Source organism: Sus scrofa, chromosome 3, assembly GCF_000003025.6.
Source record: "Sus scrofa isolate TJ Tabasco breed Duroc chromosome 3, Sscrofa11.1, whole genome shotgun sequence".
Classification (NCBI taxonomy): Eukaryota; Metazoa; Chordata; class Mammalia; order Artiodactyla; family Suidae; genus Sus; species Sus scrofa.
The window spans coordinates 7,643,044-7,666,014 of record NC_010445.4 but is presented as its reverse complement, the minus strand read 5'-3'; the positions used below and the strand labels follow the sequence as shown (position 1 = coordinate 7,666,014).

General features: G+C 49.5%; 1 protein-coding gene across 1 annotated transcript; it reads left to right on the top strand.

Annotated features, from left to right (window-relative positions):
* Positions 18,163–22,448, top strand: LOC106509687 (bifunctional apoptosis regulator-like). Its single transcript, XM_021087968.1, has 3 exons — positions 18,163–18,285; positions 19,679–19,852; positions 22,216–22,448. The coding sequence occupies exons 1-3, from the start codon at positions 18,163–18,165 to the stop codon at positions 22,420–22,422; spliced, it is 504 nt and encodes a 167-aa protein (XP_020943627.1). The 3' UTR covers positions 22,423–22,448.

Genomic DNA, 22,971 nt, shown 5'->3' with positions numbered 1-22,971 from the left:
TCTTAAGAGTAATACAAAATGGCTGCATAAGACATTTCTATCTCTGTACATACACTGAAGCGGCAGAAACGAAAACAAAACAAGTCAGAGAACATTTCCATTCAGGGTAAACTACGCCATTCGATGGAACAGCCTTTAGATCAGTATCAACATCCCTCCCCGACAACAGTTCCGGTTGCCCATCGTCCAGCGCTCGAGGGGTGAAGGGGACAGCCTCCCAGCTATGGCCCAACGCGCACCTCTCCGCTCTCAGACTGGCAGTTGGACCGCAGGGCTCCGGGGCCATCATCCCATTGCCATGGCAATCGGTCAAGGCCTGCAACTTTCGGAGGGAAGGCAACTCTGCCCCCTCTGGGCCCACCTGCTCGGTCTAGACTAGTGTGTGTTTCTACGGACAGGGACGGCAGTTCAGGGTCAACATGTTCTCCCAAAAACTGCATCCCAGAACCACACGGTATTACTCTCTGCTTGAGAAAACAAGACAGGGGAGCGAAAAAGACCCACGTCCCAAGTAGACGGGACACTGACAAGGATTCAGGAGTGAGGACGAACAAAACAGGAGAAGGCCTTGCCAACGGGAAGGGGGCTTCACGGCTCAGGGAGAATGTCTGCTGTCATTCTCCCTGATCCGCACATCATGCCACTTCAGAGGAAGAGGGTGTAAAACAGGGGCTCGAACCCCTATCTTCCAGCAGAGACCACTGACACTTAGAGCAACTTCTCAGGAGTCACGCCAACCATGCCTGACGGATCTGGGACAAGAGGGCAGTTGGTTCCCTCAGGTCGCAGATCCCCCTGAACCAATGAGACCTGCTCGCCGCTGACATCATGCCCTGGACGCCTGCTTGAACCCACAACGCCCCTTACTCTCTCACTCAGAGGCTCTCTCTGTCCAGTCCTGATGCCCCAAGATGTCCTGGGGTAAGCCTGGAGAACACATTGGAGCCAGGAGAGCAGTCCAATTCTTTACCCAACATTTTGCCAATCCAAAATACAAACGTTCGCCCAAAAAGAGCTCCTCTGGACGACGGCCCAGCCTCCCCCCCAGTCTTCCCATTGTCAGCCCTTCACGGTGACCAGCTGACCACTTCCTGGGAACAGCGGTCTGCTTGCATCCCCAATCTCACTCAGAGATCAAAACATCTTCAACCAAGTTCACAGGGGGGCTCTAGCAAGAATCAGCTTTCCTGCAGCGCACCACACCTGGACGATCAGGGCTTGCGGATTCGCTGGGGAGGTGGCCATCTGGACCAGTGCTGGGCGGGCGGTTAGGAAAGGAAGTCTGTGACTCTCCATGTCTCGCTGACTTTGCCGTCAGAGCACCGGTCTCAGCAACCTTGACCAAGGCCTAGCTGACAATGGGCCGGAGTGCAAGTCTTCTATCACCCAAACCCAGTCTACACTCTGGACACTCCTCATCCTTCTCCAGACCTGAGAGCGGCAGGGACAGAGGCCCCGCTCCTCCTACAGAGACCCCCTCCAGACCTCAGCCTGAAGACCCCACCCCGGGTCTCTCTGAGGATCACCAGAGAGACCCTCCTTCCCTTCCTTACCCAGTGTTCACCCCACCACCCTGCTGGCACTGGCCCCGGGCACCACACTACCAGCTAGCACCCAAAGAGCCAGTGGGCTGCTCCTCATCCACCCCTGGAAAGCCAACCTGAAAAACCCCCGTTTCTTTCTCCGTGGAAATTCCTCTGCCTTTGGACTGCTAGCAGGTGGGGTCAGACATTGCCATGTACGTTCAGAAGAGTGGAGCTGTCATGTCCCCCTTCTGAATGTCCACAGCAGGGCTGACGGCGAGGGCCTCGTGCTTCGACACAGGCAGAGGGGCACGTCTGCAGTGTCTGTGCACTGGGAGAACGTGTTTCAAACTGCCACGAGACACGAGTCTTTTCTCAAATTTAGGAAAATACGAGAGGCAGACGGCTCACTCGGAGCATTAAGATACACCTTCGTCTTACGGCAAGCCTGTACAACAGACCTATGGCTCGGGAGACTGATGAGACTGGTGGCAATGAAGCTGAAGATGGACAGAACATGTTCCGTCAAGACGAACCACCCCTCTGAGGGAACAGCCTTTAGCTCAGCACCAACATACCTCCCGAACAACAGTTCAGGTTGCCCATCGTCAACGACTCGAGCAGCGAAGGGGAGAGCCTCCCAGCTGTGGCCCAACGCTCTCCTCTCTACGCTCACACTGGCAGTTGGGTCACAAGGCTCTCTGGGCATCATTCCATTGCCGTGGCAACTGGTCAAGGCCTGGAACTTTCAGACAGGGGAGGCAACTCTGCCCCCTCTGGGCCCACCTGCTCTACATAGCCCACTGGCCGTTTCCCTGGACAGGGTCCGGGTTTTCTTTCAAACACTGCATCCTAAAGTCAAACAGTGGAGTTCCCGTCGTGGCGCAGTGGTTAACGAATCCGACTAGGAACCATGAGGTTGGGTCGGTTGCCCTTGCTCAGTGGGTTAACGATCCGGCGTTGCCGTGAGCTGTGGTGTAGGTTGCAGACGCGGCTCGGATCCAACGTTGCTGTGGCTCTGGCGTAGGCCGGTGGCTGCAGCTCCGATTCAACCTCTAGCCTGGGAACCTCCATATGCCGCAGGAGTGGCCCAAGAAATAGCAAAAAAAAAAAAAAAGACCTAAAGTCAAACAGTATTGCTCTCCGTCTTGAAAAGACACTATCTGAGAGAAAAAGACCTCCCCAAATATAACGGGTATTCAACATTTAGGGGAAAGGCAAAAAAACCTAACAGTGCTGAGATGTAAAAGGGCTCCCCTTTTTTGATGGAAATACCGTTTCCCTCATTTCTAGCAGTTGAGGCGCCAGACGTCTTTACAGTCCATAGGTAACGTTTGTCCAGAAGAAAGAGTAGTTACAGAAATTCAATCGTAAAATGCCACACGCTAACCATATGCTCATCAAATTGCAAAATTCTTCACTCATTGACCGCGTGCAGCATTTTTCTCTGGATGCGACAATCTGTACACTTGATTATCTTTCCACTGGTTCTTCATTAACAGTGTCCCTGTCATTGTATACGTACAAAACTTACCATGCCTTGAACAGTCAGGAAACAAGGACTCACCCTACTTTCAACAGAGGGGTGTCTGAAAACAGATCTCTCAGGATTTTCTAAGCAACAGACTGTAGATAACTCAAAGCTCTAGGATTAAATGCATTCTTCTCAAAATTCAACCCCTCCTCGCACCGGTTCCTGGGATAGTGTCATGAAACCTGGCTCGAGAGCAAAGTGAGCACCAGCCCACGTGGAACATGAGACAATTCCAGGAGAAAACTGAGGGCACTGCAATAGCTCAAGCCAAGCGGGGAGGGTGTAAGGTACGGGAGGCTGTGAGAGACAACTCTGCCGTGGCTGATTCACCCCAAGTATCTAAAACTGAGAGACCGAATGCATCACTTTTCCGACAGGACAACGAGGGAGACGGTGTCCTCTTTTCCCCTCTGTATCTATGAGTCTGTTACCCTTCGGCGTGTTTGTTCATTGGTTTTGGGTATTAGACTGCACAGATCAGGGACGTCACACACTATCTGCCCTGATTTGTCTGACTGCGGCCTTCAGCGCAATACTCTCTAGGCCCACCCAAGGTGCAGCCAGTGGCAAGAGGCCACTCTCTTTTCCGGCCGAAGACCACTGCACTGCATGTGGACACCACACCTTCTTGACTCATCATGAGCTCAGTGGACACAGGCTGCTGCCATATCCTGGCTGGTCTACACGCTGTTGCAAGAAGAAGTTCTGTGAGAGAAAAGAATACTGCAGTGGACAGAGCCGGTAGTTCACAGCACTATTCCTTTTCCGGACAGACTACTGGATTCTACACAGGGAGAAAACTTCTCAGGGAACATGTTTTTAAACATGACCCTTACACATACTTTGCTGTGAGGAGGAATGAATTCTTCAAATGGACACATATGTAACTTAAATTCATTTAAAAAGCAAACTTCAGGAGTTCCCATCTTGGCTCAGTGGTTAACGAATCCGACTAGGAACCATGAAGTTGCGGGTTCGATCCCTGGCCTCGCTCAGTGGGTTAAGGGTCCGGCGTTGCCGTGAGCTGTGGTGTAGGCTGCAGATGCGGCTCGGATCCCGTGTGCTGTGGCTCTGGCGTAGGCTGGCGGCTACAGCTCCGATTCAACCCCTGGCCTGGGAACCTCCACATGCCGCGGGAACGGCCCAGGAATTACCAAAAAAGACAAAAAATAAAAAAATAAAAAGCAAACTTCATTTGAACCCTAAGAACCATCTGGGAGTTCCCACTGGCGTACACCGGGATCAGTGTGGTCTTGGGAGTGTTGGGACACATGTTCGATCCCAGGCCCAGCACAGTGACAGTGGGTGAAGAAACTGGCACTGAGCAGCTGCGGCACAGATCGTGACTGCAGCTCAGATCTGATCCTTACGTAGCTCAGGAAACCCTCATGCCGCTGGGTGGCCAAAAAAAAAAAAAAAAGAAGAGACAGATTTGTCGTCATACACGTCACTGTAAAAATACAATGACAAAGTAATTCGGTTAAATACTCTAAAAATGTAAAAACAATTAAACATAAAGAAAAATCAATCTGAGCTACCAAGACGAACACCTCACAATAGAAAACTCAGTCAGAAAACTAGACCTGCTCACAATCAAGCCCACAAAAAGAGCACTGGGTTCCATGGCTCCCTAACAACTACCACCTCTGCTCACATTTCTGTAAGCCTCTTCACAGTTCTACTTTAAAAATCCCACTGTCCCCCTTCATGCTCAGTCCGACAGAGGAAAACGGGAACACGCAGCCCCCCGACTCTCTGACAAAAGGACGCTGACCTGCTCAGCACTGGAGCTCACTCCCAGGTGCGTCTCCGAGGCTGGGAGCGGAATGGACTCTGAGAAACAGCCTCCCCTTGCTGCCGACTGAGAGGAACCCCATTCCCACACGTCTGCTTGGCAAGCGCTGGTGTGTCTCTAAGTACGACCGTTGTGGACGTGCTGCTCAGCTGTGGCTGTAGCAACCCTGCCTGAAGCAAGGGAAGGGGGACAAAGCAACCCAGAGAGGCTGTGAAGCCTTCCTGAGGACCAGGGCCCTCGATCACCTCCCGCAGTCCACATGGAGAAGACCCGGCTCTGGAGCAAGGGAGGCACCATGCTCCAAAGGACACGTCAGGACACAAGGGCTTTCAAGCAGAGAGAACATGAAACACTCAGGGCTTCCCATCCGCCACAGCCAGGCACCCTGGGTCCCAGACAGGAGCTTCCCCGCCTCCCAGCGAAGAGAGTCGCAGCTGGGCCCCCACCACAACAGCAGGGTGCCCACAGACCACAGAGGGGACACCCCTTGAGTGCCTGGCTCTTGTGGCCAAGTGGGATGGCGCCTCTGAGCCCGACGGGACAGCTCCCCAATAAATCCTCTCCCTCAAGACTGGGAGAGACGGCTAACGGACCTCATGCATAGACACCCACACAGAAAATGAGGCACAATGAAACACAGGGGTCTCTTCCTAAAAGAAGCACAAGGCAAAATCACAGAAAAAGAACAAAACGAAGGGGAAACAAGCCATCTACCCGATCAAGAGGCAGAAGGCATGGACATGAAGATGCTCACTGAACTCAGAAGAAGGAACGAACACAAGGAGATCTTCAACAAAGAGATGGGAAGTAGAGGAAGGAACCGGAGAGAAGTAATTAACGAACTGAAAAACACACTCGAGGGGCTCGACAGCGGACTGGATGAAGGAGAGTTAATCGGAGACCTGCCCGACAAAACAATGCAACTCAATCAGACAGAGCAGCAAAACGAAAAAAGGATGTTTGAAAAACTTAGGTTACTTTAAAGGACCTATGGGATACCACCAAGCAGAATAACACTGGCCTTACAGGGGTGGTTCCCGAAGAAGAGAAAGAGAACAGGACAGAAACACTAGCTGGAGAAATAAGGACTAAAAACTTCCATCATCTGGGAAAGAAAACAGAACTTGCTTGGCTGTGGTGTAGGCCGGCAGCTCTAGCTCCGATTAGACCCCTAACCTGGGAACATCTGTATGATGTGGGGGCGCCCCTAAAACTAAAGCAAAACGAAAACAAACAAACAAACAAAAAGGATAAAAAGCACATGATTCTCTCAACAGATGCAAAGAAACCCATTCGACAAAACTGAACATCCACTCGTGTTAAAAACTCTCAACAAAGCGAGTATAAAAGGGAACGGACCTCAACTTAATAAAGGCCATCAGCTGCAAACCCACAGCTTACATGCCACTCAACTGTGACAAGCTGAACGCTTTTTCTCCTCTAAGATGATAAACAAGACAAGGATGCCCACACTTGCCCTTTTTATTTTATTTTACTTTATTTTTTTTGTCTCTTTAGCTATTTCTTGGGCCGCTCCCGCGGCATATGAAGGTTCCCAGGCTAAGGGTCCAATCGGAGCTGTAGCCACCGGCCTACACCAGAGCCACAGCAACGCGGGATCCGAGCCGCGTCTGCAACCTACACCATAGCTCACGGCAACGCCGGACTGTTAACCCCTGAGCAAGGGCAGGGACTGAACCCGCAACCTCATGGTTCCTAGTCGGATTCGTTAACCACTGCACCACGATGGGAACTCCACTCTTGCCCTTTTTATTCCACATAGGATTTGAAGTCCTACTAACAATTAGACAAAAACTGAAAAAAAAAAAAGGCATCCAAATCATAAATGAAAAAAGCAAAACTGTCCTTTTTGCGGATTACATGACACTCTAACAGAAAATCCTACATACTCCAGCAAAAGCGGTTTGAAGGAATACATCCAGTCACATTTCAGTTTACAGAATCAACATACATATCAGTGGCATTTCCATACAATGATAACAAAACATTAAAAAGAGAAACAGGAGTTCCTGTCATGGCTCAATGGTTAACAAACCCATCTAGCATCCATGAGGACACAGGTTCGATCCCTGGCCTTGCTCAGTGGGTGAAAGATCCTGTGTTGCCATGAGCTGTGGCGTAGTTGCTGAGGCGGCTCAGATCCCACGTGGTTGTGGTGTAGGCTGGTGGCTACAGCTCCGATTCAATCCCTAACCTGGAAACTTCTACATGCCGCCATGCAGCCCTAAAAACAAACAAAACAAGACAAAAACCCAAGAAGAGAGACAAGGAGTTCCCGTTGTGACTCAGTGCTTAATGCATCTGACAAGGGACCATGACGTTGCGGGTTCGATCGCAACCCTCGCTCAGTGGGTTGAGGATCCCCCGTTGCTGCGGCTCTGGTGTAGGCTGGCAGCTACACCTCTGATTAGACCCCTAGCCTGGGACCATCCATATGCTGCAAGAGCGGCCATAGAAAAGACAAAAAGACAAAAGACAACAAAAAAATAGAGAGAAATAGACAGATGGCAGAGTAGGAGGATTCAAGCTCCGCTCCTCTCATGAAAACACCAAAATTACAACAAAGTGCTGAACAACCATCAACAAAATAGACTGGAAACTACCAAGAAAAAGATATCCTACACCCAAAAGCAATAAGGAGCCACACTGAGACAGCAGGAGGTACTCATTCATGATAGAAGCAATCCCATTCCCCCTGGGTGGGCGGCCCACGGACTGCAAAAGAACTCTATTTCAGAGGCTTTCCCACAGGAGACTTCTGAACCCCAGGGCAGGTGCCCAAGCCAGGGGGTCTGGCATGGGGAGGAGGAGCCCCTGGAACACTTGGCATTGAAGGCCAGTGAGGCTGGTGTGCAAGAGCGCCACAGAAACTCCACTCCCAGAGGGTGCACACAGGCTTTCATGTGCACTGGGTCCCAGGGCTAAGCAGGCACTCAAGAAGAATCTGGGTCAGAATGACCCGGCCGGTCATGGAGGGTCTCCCGGGAAAGGAGGGGGTGGCTGGGGCACGCTGTGGGGGTGGGACAGTCTAGGCAGAGGTCCCAGGAGTAGCTGTTGGCATGAGCTCCCCTGGAGGCGGCCATTTTGGAAGAATCTGGTCCCACACATTAGGCCTGAGAAGCCCCAGGCCAAACAACCAACAGGCTGGGAACAGAGCCCCACTGATCAACACACAGGTACCTCAAGGGCCCCACATCACACCCAGAGACAAAGGTCCACCCCCTAGAGGGACAAGGCTCAGCTCCACCTACCAGCGGGCAGGCACCTGTCCCTCCCATCAGGAAGCTGGCCACAAGCCCCTCTATCCATTTCACCTACAAGGGGCCAGCCAGACACCAGAACCAAGAGAGGCCACACACCTCTAGCCTACACAAACAAGATCACACAAAAAGCATACAAAGTGAAAAGCCAGAGAAATATGAACCAGGTGAAGGAACAAGACAACCCCCCCCACACCCCGCCACCTCCATGCAAAATGACTTTAGAATAACGATAGTCAAGAGGATCCAAGAGCTCGGGAAAAAAAAAACTGAAGGCAAAGATCAATACAGTACAAGAAAGACTGAACAAAGACATAGAAGATTTAAAACAGAAACAAACCAAAACATCATATTTACGATTGCATCAAACATAAAGTACCTAGAAAGAAATTTAACCAGAGAAGGTAAAGAACTGTACACTGAAAATTATACGATGTTGAGGAAGGAAATGAAAGACACAGATTAATGGAAAGATAGTTCATGTTGAGGAGTGAATTCATCTCATTCAAATGTCCAGGTTACCAAAAGCAACACAGACTCCATACAATCTCTACCAAAATCCCAATCACACATTGCACAGAACTAGGAGAACCACTTCTAAAATTGGTATGGAACCACGATAGAGCCCCATTAGCTACAACCATCTTGAGAAAGAACAGCAAAGCTGGAAGGATTACATTGCCTGATTTCAAACTATACTACACAGCTATAGACATCAAAACAGATCAGGACTGGCACACAAACAAAACATACAGACCAGTGAAACAACACTGACAGCCCAGAAGTAAAACCAACACAGACACAGACAATTCCTTTCCAACAAAGGAACAGAGAGCATCCAATGGACAAAGGACGGCTTTGTCAATCAATGGTGCTGGAAGAACTGCACAGGCACACGAAAAGGAATGGAACTAGACCACTACCTCACACCACATCCCCAAATTAAAACGGACTAAAGACTCGGATGGAAGAACCGAAACCATACAATGGCGAGGAGAAAACATAGGGGGTAAGCACATGGACATCTGTCTGCTTACACTTGGATCTGACTTCAAAGGCAAGTGATAGAAAGTGGAATGGAGCTCCCATCGTGGCTCAGTGGTTAACGGATCCGACTAGGGACCATGAGGTTGCGGGTTTGATCCCTGGCCCTGCTCAGCAGGTTAAGGGTCCGGCGTTGCCGTGAGCTGTGGTGTAGGTCGCAGACACGGCTCAGATCTGGCGATGGTGTGGCTGTCGTGTAGGCCAGAGGCTACAGCTCCGATTCAACCCCTAGCCTGGGAACCTCCATATGCCCCGGGAGCAGCCCTAGAAAAAGAAAAAAAATATATATATATATATATAAAAACAGGTGGAAGGACAGCAAACTATAAAGTGTTTCTACAGTGAAAGAAACCAAAATCAAAGTGAAAAGGGAACCTACTCTGGGAAGCTATTTACTAATCGTACATCTGATAAGGGATTAAGAGGCAAAATACTTTAAAAAAGAAACAAACAAAGCTCATTCAACTCCACATCAAAAACCCCCAAGCAACCCAGTACAAAAATAGAGGGGAATTCTAATGCAGCTCAGCGGGTTAAAGATCTGCCATTGCGGAGTTCCCGTCGTGGCGCAGTGGTTAACGAATCCGACTAGGAACCATGAGGTTGCGGGTTCGGTCCCTGCCCTTGCTCAGTGGGTTAACGATCTGGCGTTGCCGTGAGCTGTGGTGTAGGTTGCAGACTCGGCTCGGATCCCGCATTGCTGTGGCTCTGGCGTGGGCCGGTGGCTACAGCTCCGATTCAACCCCTAGCCTGGGAACCTCCATATGCCGCGGGAGCGGCCCAAGAAATAGCAACAATAACAACAACAACAAAAAAGACAAAAGCAAAAGACAAAAAAAAAAAAGAAAAAAAAAAGATCTGCCATTGTCACCACAGTGGCATGGGGTGCTGCTGGTTCCAGGGTCCCTAACCTGGGAACTTCTGTATGCCTTGGGTGTGGCACAAAACAAACAAAAAGCAGACAAAAAGCAGACAAAAAACATGGGCAGAGGATCTGAACAGATGTTTTCCCAAAGAAAACAGAAAATGGCCAACAGGCATATGAAAAGAGGTTCAACCACACTAATGGAACTACAAACCCAAACCACAGTAATAGTTCACCTCATCCCTTAGAGAATGGTTACTATATAAACAGACACACACACACACACACACACACACACACACAAGCAATAAACGCTGGAGAGAATGTGGAGAAAAAGGAACATTACTGGTGCAGCCACAGTGGAAAACAGCATGAGATTCCTCGAAAAATTAAAGTCAGAACTACCGTAGGACCCAGCAATTCCACTTCTGGCGATTTACCTAAAACACTCGCTTGACGATCACATGCACCTCTATGTTCACCACAACAGAGTCACAGTCACCAGGACAGGAAAACAACCCCAGCGTCTACGGAAGGATGAGCCAAGAAAGATGCGGTACATATCCATCTGCATTTCAGAGAAACATGGAATACTTTTGAGTAGGTCTCAAACACCGCATGAGGCATCCTCATACTGAAAATGCATCTGCTGTTTATCTGAAACGCCAGTGTAACTGGGCCTATCTTGCTCTTATCGGCTAAACCTGGGGACAGTCCAATGAACGCGGATGAGAATGGTCAGGGCAGAGGTCATCACAGGATGTCTGGGCTGCTGGGAGGAAAGACTTCAGAGAGCTGGGAAGACAACTGAGTCTTACGCTGAGAACTCTGTGGGCTCTTCCACTCCTTTCAGAAGTTCCTAACACATCACCATCATGTGGGACTTACCTTTTGGATGAATCCATGTCTTGTCTGCAGATTAGATCCTGAGTTGCTTGAAGACAGGAACCAGGTCTGTGTTCCCCACTCCACCTAGGACCAACAGGCACACCAAAGGCATGTTAGTACATGACCTCAGGAACTGAGTCAAAGGGCTTTATCTTCCCAAAGAGTGAAAGCATTCTGTTTGGGAAATCATTGTCAACGGCTATTTTCTTTCTTTCAACACTGCACCCAAGAATCCAGTCTGGAATCTTTGGAGACAAAATCATAACACAGACAGGCACTGTTTGTGCTGCAATAACTGTCCATGGTAGTGATGTCACGGGCACAATTCATTTTTGAAAGTTCGATATAATTTTTATTCACAAAAAGATAGTCAAATCTAATGGGAAGTATTCAACATAAAGATCTCAGCTTTTTCAAAACTGCAATTTTATTTTCACATTAAAAAGTTATAGTTGATTTATAATGGGCTAATTTCTGTTATACAGCAAAGTGACGGAGACAGTCACATATATACATTCCTCAAAAAAATTTTTCCTTTCTTTATGGTCTATCCCAGGGAACTGGATATAGTTCCCTGTTCTATACAGTAGGACCTTGCCGTCTATCTATTCTAAATGTCATAGTTTGCATCTACTATCCCCAACTCCCAGTCCAACCCTCTTCCTCCCTCCTCCTCGACAACCAAAAATCTATCCTCTATCTGTGTTTCTGTGTTGGAGGTAGGTTCATTTGTGCCGTATTTTAGGTTCCACATATACATGATATGACGTGGTTGTCTTTCTGACATAATTCACTGAGCATGTTCATCTCTAGGTCCATCCATGTCGCTGCAAATGGCATTCATTCATTCGTTTTCCTGGCTGCGTAGTAGTCGTGTGTGTATATGTACATTTTCTTTATCCATTCATCTGTCTATGGATAGGCTGTTTCCAAGGGTGGGTTATTGTGAAAAGTGCTACCATGAACATCAAGGTGCATGTCTCCCTCTGAATCACTGTTTTGTCCAGTGGACATATTTTTGGTACCTCGGCTACTTCCTGAGATCCCCTCCGCGCCCCCGCCATGTGTGGCATCCTTTTGCTGGGATCAGACACAGAAGCAGTTACTTACATCTGGGTAGTCAGTCCACTGACTATGAAAACACTTCTCTACAGGAGTCCCTCTGGGGCTCAGTAGACTAAGGACATAGCACTGTCCCTGCTGTGACGTGGGTTCCATCGCTGGCCTGGGAACTCCCTCGTGTCACGGGCACGGCCAGAAAGAAAGAAAGAAGGGAAGGAAAAAAAGAAAGAAAAAGAACACTTCTCTACAAGGAATCCTGCCCACATTTAAGTTCCTCTTCAGCCTAGTTTGGAACTCTCCCCCAGTCTGCTACAGTCAGCTCCATGCAGGAACAGGGTGAGGTCTACCACTGTAGAGCTGGTGGAACCCCATGGCAAGACAACTTTTCTCACCTCCTCTCCTGGGCTCAGCTCTTAAGACAAGCCCCCACTGCTCCTACTATGCACATCCCACCCCCATCCCACCCCCACCAGTGGCATCTCTCCAACAATTTAGAACGTAATGTGTTGACGTGAGAGACTGATCATGAAGACTTTAAAAGCATGAGAGAAACATGCAGAGGAGGCAGTCAAACAAGAAGCATTTTTTAAAATGTGCTCCCTTCTTCCCCTTTAACTCCTTAAACTGAGTCTGAATTTTCATTCCAGCTCATCTCTGGACCCAGAATATACTCTGTGGTCTGACCTGACTAAACTTCATCCCATTTTTTTTTTCTTTTTGCTTTTTAGGGCCGCACCTGCAGCATACAGAAAATCCCAGGCTAGGGGCACAATCAGAGCTACAGCTGTGGGTCTACACCACAGTCACAGCAACCTGGGATCTAAGCCTCATCTGAGAACGACACCACAGCTCAAGGCAACACAGGATTCCCCAACCCACTGAGGCCAGGGATCGAACACTCATCATCACGGATACTACTCGTGGGAATCGTATTGGAATCATTTCTGATGTGCCACAATCAGCGCATCGACAACAGGAACTTCCTCATTTATTTCCTTAACTACAATACTCCTAAGAAGACAGCAACCAGGTTTAGAGTGTCATGAGGACTAGACGCTTCCCCCCAAGTGGCCTCCAAAGTCAGAAAAATCTTTAAAGTGTATGCACCATAGGCCCATTTTCATGACTGGTTATAAAGTTTTCCCAGGCTTCTGCCAGAGATTAAGCTGGACACTAGGTAAAGGGATCACGGCAGATTTTCGTCAATAATATACGGAAACAGGGACGTGGCAAGCATGAAATGACTCACCCTGGATTTGTACAGAAGTGGCTGGGCAGTTTAAAGAGGGAATGGGTGGGTGTGGGTGGGGGGTGTGGTGGCTCAATAGATTCAGGTAGTGAGAATTTTTTAAAAATCGGGAAGGGAAAGTTGGAGACTCACCTGGGGACACTAAGCAGAGTTTCTGGAAGTTATGCTCCTCTTCTCCTAGAGACACTGAGGAGCAGAGACTCTCTTCTGGCGTTGGCTAGATTCTCCCGGCACCTTGAGCTTTGTCAGGCAGGCATTCTAAGTGGAGCTGGAGTCATCCTAGCGACGCCGACGTGATGTTCAAAACCATCTTAGTGCCTAAGTCTTTAGAGGCCAAGGTTGAGAACTAGTTGAAAAGAGGGCAGAAGCACCTGTCCAACCTGGCCAAGGAAAGGCTCTCTGTCACTTCGCAGTGAATTTAGTAAGTGCTCCTTCCCTTTCCAAAAGGCTACAGGGAGACTCCAAGGACCGTGTACCTAAGCTGCAGTTTGTGTCCGAGCAGCCCACCTGCAGCTGCCTGTCAGGAGGCGGGGCAGCAGCACAACCCAAGGGCTAGGGACAGCTCCAGTCAGGGATCTTTTTAGGTTTAGAAACCTCAAGCCAAACACGCGGCGGCGGCGGCGGCGGCGGCCAGGAGCTCAGGCTGCAGTCCGGACAGATTCACGACTCCCGGAGACAGGAACTTAAAAGCACTTTCCAAGTGCCTCGCCCTGGTGGCAGCAGAGCCAGCTCTGTTCTCACCCCTCCGCAAAGAAGCCCAGGACTCCATGGTCAGCGGACTCGGCCAGCAGAAAGGCAGCGTCTAGGCCACGGTCCAGGCCGGGAGCGGGAGGTGCTGGGAGGCGAGGTTGTGATGTCACTTCATCTGGGCGCTCCCCCCCCCCCATACCACGCAAATTGAAAGGTCCAGCGGTCTGTGCTGCGCTGAGCGCTGCGCTGCTTGCCTGTTCCTGGACTTCCCTGCCACAGCCTCCCCTGTACCGGACCACGTGAGTGGGGTCCATGCAGACAGGCTTCGGGGCCCCATCCGGTTGCGCTCAGCCGGACGGATGGCCTTTCCCGGGAAGCGAGGGGTGGGGGCGGCCCGTGGTGTCTGCCTACTGGTACCCGCTCCACCTCTGGGGATCTAGGATCTTAGGGTGGGAGAGGGATGGTCTGAGGCGCGCCAGACCCTGCAGTGGCCCTGGGGGCGGCTGGCCAAGCACCCGCGAGCGAGCGAGCGAGCGGAGCTCCTGGTGCAGGAAAGTATGGACCGGTGGAGTGGGCTCACCTGGCCTGGGAGTGCGGTTTGGCCTACTGAGGGAGGGTCCTCTTGTTTTTCTGCAAAAGCTGACCGGCCGGTTTTATGCTCAAACTCCCAGTTTCCAAATGTTGACAAGTACATTGTTTCCTTAACTTTGCGCAGATCACAGGAACTCCTGGAACCGGCTTCTGGGCCGACCTGCCAGTCCCTGTGAGACTGGATGGAGCGGTGACATCACTACTACCTGTCCTGGGACCGTCTCTTGAGGATGCTTTGTGCCTCCCTCCCAGGCACAGTTTCATGTTATTTTGCCTGGAGCTGGCAGAGTCTCATGGAGGTGCCTCCGGGCACCACCACTGCTGATTCACAGAATGGTCAATCCTGGGAATAAAGCATTCCGATAGTAGTAAATTTTCAGGCCTGAAAAAAGGATAGCTCATGGAGTTCTCCTGTGGCACACCAGGTCAAGGATCCGGTGTCGTCACTGCAGCCGCCAAGGTCACTGCTGTGACATGGGTTTGATCGCGGGGCCTAAAAAGCAAAATAAAATAAAGTGCATTGATTCTCAAATATCTAAACAACAGCAGCTGCTGTTTCAGTTTCCAAGCTCTCTTTCTTTATTTTTCAAAAATTTGGGGGTAAACAGAATTTGCTTTAGATATTGCTGCTTTCCCTTTCTCTTTTCACATCCTGTAGTTAACTTGGCACTCTGGGGATCCAAGGATTACTGCAGTTTATGGAAGAAGCTTCTGAACCTGTCCACGTGGGGAAGTATAAAGGTCAGGCAGTAGCTGTGGATACATATTGCTGGCTTCACAAAGGAGCTGTGAAGGATGGGATCCTGCATTGCTGTGGCTGTGGTGTAGGCCGGCAGCTGCAGCTCCAGTTCACCCCCTAGCCTGGGAACCTCCATATGCCGTGGGTGCCGCCCTAAAAAAAAAACCAAGAAACAAAAAACACTTTTCCATTGAGGAAGCAAAATGCTCCCGCGGGTCAGTTTTTTGTAAGAAGTAGCACCACCTCCCACCTTGCCCCAGTCATGGTTTGTTTAAAAAAAAAAAAAAAATTCTGTGCCTAGTTAATACAGTGTATCTTTGCATAACCATCTTCCTTGCAGAGGCTAGATTCCTAAAACTAGAATTGCTGAGGGGAGGAGAATAAACCTTTACAACGACATATTACCCACTTGCCCACCAGAGCACATCCACCTCCGCTCCGCTGCAGTGCCTGTGCCCACCCACTAGGCACCATCTGCCAGCCCTGGGGGCGCTTTTAAGGAGGAATCCCTGTGAAAGTGGGTTTGCATTTTCTGATAAAAGGGAACAGATAAGGAATCTACGTGTATTTTCATTTAATCACTACTCCAAAACAACTCCTCCTGATGTCCTAATGTATCTTTTTGAATTAGTGTTTTCGTTGGATACATTGCCAAGAGTGGAATCGCTGGATCACATGGTGTTCTATTTTTAGTTGTTTGAGAACCCGCCATCCTGTTTTCCACCCCAGCTGCACCCACTCACATTCCTACCAACAGTGTACCAGGGTTCCCTTTTCCCTGCATCCTTGTCAGCACTTGTTACTTGTGGTCCTTTTGATGATGGCCGTTCTGACAGGTGCAAGGGGATACACTCATCGTCGTTTTGCTTTTTATGTCTCTGATGTTTAACGATGTTGAGCATCTTCTCACAGGCCTGGCGGCTCTCTGTGTGTCTTCTTTGGGAAGATGTCTACTCAGGTCTTCTGACCACTTTGTAATCGGGTTGTTTGTGCGTGTCATGTTGTTTAAGTCTCTTTCAGTCTGGAGATTGTCCCTCTCTCTTTTTCTTGAGGAAACCGCATTATTTTCTCCTGTGGTTTTCCCATGTCTTGACCTTGGCCGATGGTCTCTGGCAGGTCCCTTCCTCCCCTGCGTATGCTGTAATCTGGTAGTTCTGTGTAGACGCTTGGTTTGGTTTAGGTTTGGTGTTTTGGCAAGACTGCTTCATTCACGGTGGCATTGCCTTCCACCCAGAGGCTCGTGATGTCCCATGGTCTTTGATTGTTTAGATCCCTTAAGTTCATTAGGGGCTGCCAAACGGTGATACTGTAACTCTTTCATTTCTTCATTTGTTCACTGAAATACATCTTTTTGTTTTGTTTTGTTTTTTGTTTTTTGTTTTTGTTTTTTCTAGGGCCACTCCCACACCACAGCTCAAGACAACGCTGGATCCTTAACCCACTGAGCAAGGCCAGGGACCAAACCCGCAACCTCATCGTTCCTAGTCGGATTCATTAACCACTGCACCACGACGGGAACTCTTGAAATACATCTTTAAAACAAAAGGAAAATTACTGCCATCAACCATTTTGATTATACTAAGTCTAGTTTATACCGCAAAGGCAGGATACATGCTTGATTCTTTTCCTTGAACTTACCTATTCTAGAGTAATGATTTGCTTCTTATTTTCCTCCAAAAGTGACCAACTTCAGGAGTTCCTGCTGTGCCTCTGTGGAAACAAACCCTACTAGGATCCGTAAGGATGTTGGTTCAATCCCTGGCCTCACTCAACAGGTTCAGGATCTGGCATTGCCGTGAGCTCTGGTATGGGTCGCAGACACGGCTCGGCTCGGATCCTGCGTTGCTGTGGCTGTGGTGTAGGCCGGCAGCTACAGCTCAGATTCAACCCCTAGCCTGGGAACTTCCATATTATGCAAATGTGGCCCTAAAAGCAAAAAAAAAAAAAAAAAAAAAAAAGAAGGGGGACCAGTTTCTTTCTTTAGGGTTATCATTAACTGATGATTTTAACATTCTCGTTGTGTTTGAATACATTTCACTAGTTAATCTTTTTTTTTTTTTTTTTTTTTTTTGTCTTTTGGTCATTTCTTGGGCTGCTACCGTGGCATATGGAGGTTCCCAGGCTAGGGGTCGAATCGGAGCTGTAGCTGCCAGCCTTCGCCAGAGCCACAGGAACGCGGGATCCGAGCCGCATCTGCGACCTACAGCACAGCTCATGGCAACCAGATCGTCAACCCACTGAGCAAGGGCAGGGATGAACCCGCAACCTCATGGTTCCTAGTCGGATTCGTTAACCACTGCGCCACGACGGGAACTCCCCATTTCAGTAGTTATTCTTTTTTTTTAATTATTATTTTTTTTGTCTTTTTTTTTTTTTTTTTTTTTGCTATTTCTTGAGCCCCTCCTGCGGCATATGGAGGTTCCCAGGCTAGGGGTCGAATCGGAGCTGTAGCCACCGGCCTACCCAGAGCCACAGCAACGTTGGATCCGAGCTGCGTCTGCAACCTACACCACAGCTCACGGCAATGCGGATCTTAACCCACTGAGCAAGGGCAGGGACCGAACCCGCAACCTCATGGTTCCTAGTCGGATTCGTTAACCACTGCGCCACGACGGGAACTCCTCAGTAGTTATTCTAATTGATGCTCACGTTGTCCCATCTTTTTGGAGTAGGAGTCACCTCACATTATTTTCTGAGTCCATTTTTTAAATTTAACTTTTGAGCCGAGGTGCAGTATACTTGCTGAGGGTCCTTTTAACCTGACCTCATTCGTCTTTGACACTTTCCTTTCTCACGTGACAAGATAGTCAAGTTACTCTTGTACCCTGCCTGCCCGAGACCTAGAACCAAGCCGTTTCACAAGTGGAACCTTTAAAAAAAAAAAATCTTTAAATGTAGAAAATGTTATGTACATACAAAAACAGAGGGAAGAGAATTCCCAGCTTCATCGAGCACCAGCTCACGGTCCCCCTCCCTTCATGTGTCCCCTCCGCCCACTCCCCACACCCAGTCCTGGGTCTATATGTGAGGCACATCCAACACTGAATTATTTTACCCTAAGCACTTCAGTGTGAAACTCTGTAAGGAGAAGCACTCTCTCTTCTTTTTTTTTTTTTTATTTATTGTATTGAAGTAGAGTTGATACACAATTTTCGTATTCATTTCTGAAGCTCTCTCTTCTTTCTTTTTTTTCTTTTTTTTTTGTCCACCCCGGCGGCATGCACAAATTCCCAGGCCAGGGATCGATCCCGAGCCACTGCAGTGATGATGCTGCATCCTTAACTACTAGGTGCTAGGCCACTGGGGAACTCCAAAGGTCTTTCTTCTTAGATGTAACCTTTGCCACATTTTAAAATCTTTAGTAGCAAGCCATTTATAGCATCAAGTAAGTTGGATTGTTTTAACAGTTTTACTGAGAAATAATTGACATGCACATATTTAAGGTGTACAGTTTGACACGTTTCAACATTCTGTACACACCTGTGAAACCATCACTACAACATCCAGATAGTGAACATATCCAGCCCTTTTCTCTTTTTTTTTTTTTTTTTTTGTCTTTTTAGGGCCACACCTGGGACATGGACGTTCTCAAGCTAGGGGTCAAATTGGAGCTACAGCCATGGGCGTACACCACAGCCACAGCAACACCAGATCCGAGCCATGTCTGCGACCTGCACCACAGCTCACGGCAGCACCAGAGCCCCAACCCACTGAACGAGGCCAGGTATCAATCCTCATGGATACTAGTTAGGTTCCTTACCACTGAGCCACAACGGGAACTCCTCCAGCCCTTTTTTTATGTATTCGTTCCACAGATAGATACTGACAGCTGTTATGAGCCAAGCGCTCCCTTAGAAAGGGGATCTCAGTCCTGAACCAGGCAGGCCCTGCTTCCAGGGCCCTGACCCTGTTGAGATGGGACAGCTGTGTGTCTTTGAATCTGTTTTTCACCTAACATTGTAATGTGAGCTCGAAAGCCCCTTCTGTGCATTCCTCAATGGCTGTGTGAATTCTGGGCTCAACACCGATGTCACTTCAGGACTGAGGTCCCTGACGGTCCATCTTCTCTGCTGTACACAGTGCAGCACTCGAAATGTGCATGAGGCCTTCCGAATTTCACATCGTCTTTATTAAGTGATGCCACCCATTACTTTCCCCAAAGATTGTGCTCTTCTCACAGTGTCTAGGAGCCTGCTTCTCATCCGCCTCCCTCCCCAGCGTGGACAGACCCTGGCTCTTCAGATGATGCAGCCCGCCACGTGGATCCCTGGGCCGCTTCTTCCCATTCATTCATTCACTCACTCATTCATTCGGTGTTAGGGCAAGCGAGTGGCGGGGACGGGAGACCAGAAGGAGCGAGGGGAGGTGGGGGGGGGCCGGGGGGGGGTAGTGAGTCCCCCCTTCTCGTCCACTGCAGGCCGTGAACCCCGGCAGGTCGCTGTTCCTGCTCTACACCCTCAAGAGCTCCCCCAGGCTCGGCCTGCTGTACCTCTACCTGTTCGACTACACGGACACCTTCCTGCCCTTCATCCACACCATCTGCCCTCTGCAGGAAGGCGGCTCCAGCGAGGACATCATCACCAGGCTGCTGGTGGGTCTGCAGAGGGCCCTGGGCCGGGTCTCGCTGCTGTCCCTCGGCTCAGGGGGAGTTGGAGAGCAGCCGGAGCCTGTCGGGGAAGAGCCAACAACAGGAGCCTTCATTCCAGTTGTTCTGGGAGAAACCCCACAAAAGAAAATCCAGCAGGAACCCCTCCACTCCCAAAGGCCCGTTTTGTTTGCTGCGTTGCATAGCTAGAGAGATTACCCTCCGGACTTGAAATATTTAGGCAACGAAACCCAGCACTGCCTCTGTTATAAGAGAACGCAGCTTAGGAGTTCCCTGGTGGCACAGCAGGTTAAGGACAGGACCTCGTCCCTGCAGTGGCTTAGGTCGCTGTTGTGGCGCTGGTACAGTTCTTGGTCTGGGAACTTCCATGTGCTGCTGGGGAGGCCAAAACAAAAAGCAAAGAGAGCACAGGTCCAGACTGCCTGAGCTTTAGGGTTTGGGCCCTCCAGCGTGGTGAGTGTCCTTCACAGGGTCCCCAAAGGATGGTTATTTGTCCTACCATGAGGCAGGATCAGCATCCATCCTCACAGATGGGAGTCCTCGCATCAGCTGGCACAGGGCCCTTGGCAGGGACAGATGCCCACCTGGTCTGCAGAGTCGTCGGTGGAGCCCATTGACTGGGGGTGGTTCTGTGTGTCTAGTTGGTCATTAGGGGGCAAGGTCCTCTGCGTTGGTACTTTTGGGGCAAGCCTTCTGGTCCTTTTCTATCAAAAGTCACATAGATATGGGAATCATCATATGATCCATATAATGTTGAAACCCAATTCCTAAGTCTCCAAAGATCCTTGTGTGTGTCTGTGTGTGTGTGTCTTTTTAGGGCTGCACCCTGGGCATATGGAGGTTCCCAGGCTAGGGGCTGAATCGGAGCTGTAGCTGCCAGCCTGCAGCACAGCCACAGCAACTCCATATCCAAGCCGAATCTGCAGCCTACACCACAGCTCACGGCAACGCCAGATCCCTAACCCACTGAGCAAGGCCAGGGATGGAACCTGCATCCTCATGGATACTAGTTAGATTTATTTCTGCTGAGCCACACGGGGAAGTCCACCAAAGACCACCCTCCCCCGCCCTTTTCGTTCCTTTTTAGGACCGCACCCGCGTCATATGGAAGTTCCCAGGCTAGGGGTTGAGTTGGAGCTGCAGCTGCCAACCACAGCCATAGCCACACCAGATCTAAGCCACGTCTGTGACCTACATCCCAGCTCACAGCAATGCCAGATCCTTAACCCACTGATTGAGGCCAGGGATCCAAGCCGTGTCCTCATGGATACTAGTCAGATTCGTTTCCACTGAGCCACAGCGGGAACTCCCCAAAGACCTTTGCCTGCCTAGCTGACCTCAGCCCTGGACATAGTTTAAAGCCTACGGATTAGCCCCTCTGCACTGTGTTTCTCTAATTCTCCAGTGTCAGCTGTCACCTGCCTCTGCAGGCCTGGGAGCACAGAGCTGCCCTGGCCTTTTCCGTTTTCACAAGCTCCATCCACCCCTGCCTGCTCCCCAGGCCAGCTTTTTTCTGGGGATTCTCAGTGTCCACGTGCATATTCCTGCGCAGCTTTCATTAGCCTCTGGCTGCCGATGAGTTGTCTAAATACCCTTTTACACATACCTGCTGATACCTGTAATTAAAGGTTTTTATTTTCTGCATAAGCACCTTTTAAAGATGTATGTCTTGCCAGGACCTGTTACCATTCTACTCATCACCGATGAGATGCTGATTTGGGAAAATGTTTTATGTGATGAAGAAATTTTGAAAACGGTTAATTTTGATTAGTTTTAAGCTCGCTATTAGTAACTTGGGCTTAGTTTGTTTGTTTGTTTTTAATTCTGAGTTCCCACAATTATATAACAAGCATCTCAGTTCAGCCTCTTTGGTAACATTTATCCAATGTAAGAGTAATTATTACAAAGTGAATTGATGGGAGTTCCCGTCATGGCTCAGTGGAAACAAATCTGACTAGTATCCATGAGGATGCAGGTTTGATCCCTGGCCTTGCTCAGTGGGTTAAGGATCCAGCCGTGAGCTGTGGTGTAGGTTGCAGATACAGCTCGGATCTGGTGTTGCTGGGGTGTGGGCTGGCAGCTGCAGCTCTAATTCCACCCCTAGCTTGGGAACTTCCATTCGTTGCTGGTGTGGCCCTTAAAAAAAAAAAAAAGAGACAAACTGAATTGGTGAATAGAAATCTCATTTTAGACTGTTGGATGTGTGTGTGTGTGTGTGTGTGTGTGTGTGTGTGTTTTAATAAATGTAATACAGTGATAACCATAGTATTTTGTGTAAAAGTCAATCCTCATTCTTTTTTGTGAACATCTTTTTTTTGTTTGTATTTACCTGTTTGTTACTCGGAAAGGATCTGAGGGAGCCCACATGGAAGCAGTGGAGAGAATTCCTGGTGAAATACTCCTTCCTTCCGTACCAGCTGATTGCCGAATTTGCTTGGGACTGGCTGGAGGTCCATTACTGGACGTCACGGTTTCTCATCGTCAATGCCATGTTACTCTCAGTTCTGGAATTATTCTCCTTTTGGAGGATCTGGTCAAGAAGTGAACTGAAGTAAGTGTGTTTTTATGTTGGAGGTGGTTGGGGCAGCAGAGACTGGGAAGGAAACAGCAGGTGGAGTGACGCCCCCCAAGAAGTGGGGTTCACACTGGGGCTCTGCTTTAGAAACACGGCTGAAGCAGGAACAGGAGGATGACTTTGTGTCAGGGCAGGGCGGCTCTCGAGGTGCTTATCAATTTTGTTGGTTTGTTTGTCTTTTTAGGGCCACATCCACGGCATATGCAAGTTCGCAGGCTAGGGGTAGGGTTGAATCAGAGCCGCAGCCGCCGGCCTACACACAGCCACAGCAACACAGGATCCAAGCCGCATCTGTGACCTACACCACAGCTCACAGCAACAGTGGATCCTTAACCCACTGAGCGAGGCCAGGGATGGAACCCGTGTCCTCGTGGACACTGGTTGGGTGTGTTACTGCTGAGCGGTGACGGGAACTCCACAGTGCTCCTTGGTGAAGGGCGGCTCCGAGGCCCTTTCCCCCAGCGATATCCCAGCTAACTCCTGGCGGCGGGTGTGCGTGGAGGAGTTTGATGACTGAGGACTAAACCGG

Bases quoted from the DNA above. Each gene is read 5' to 3' on its own strand.
- LOC106509687 (XM_021087968.1), top strand. From the start codon at position 18,163: ATGTTATGTACATACAAAAACAGAGGGAAGAGAATTCCCAGCTTCATC. The intron at 18,286-19,678 runs GTGAGGCACATC...CGTCCACTGCAG, and splicing joins ACCCAGTCCTGGGTCTATAT to GCCGTGAACCCCGGCAGGTC. The intron at 19,853-22,215 runs GTGGGTCTGCAG...TTACTCGGAAAG, and splicing joins ACATCATCACCAGGCTGCTG to GATCTGAGGGAGCCCACATG.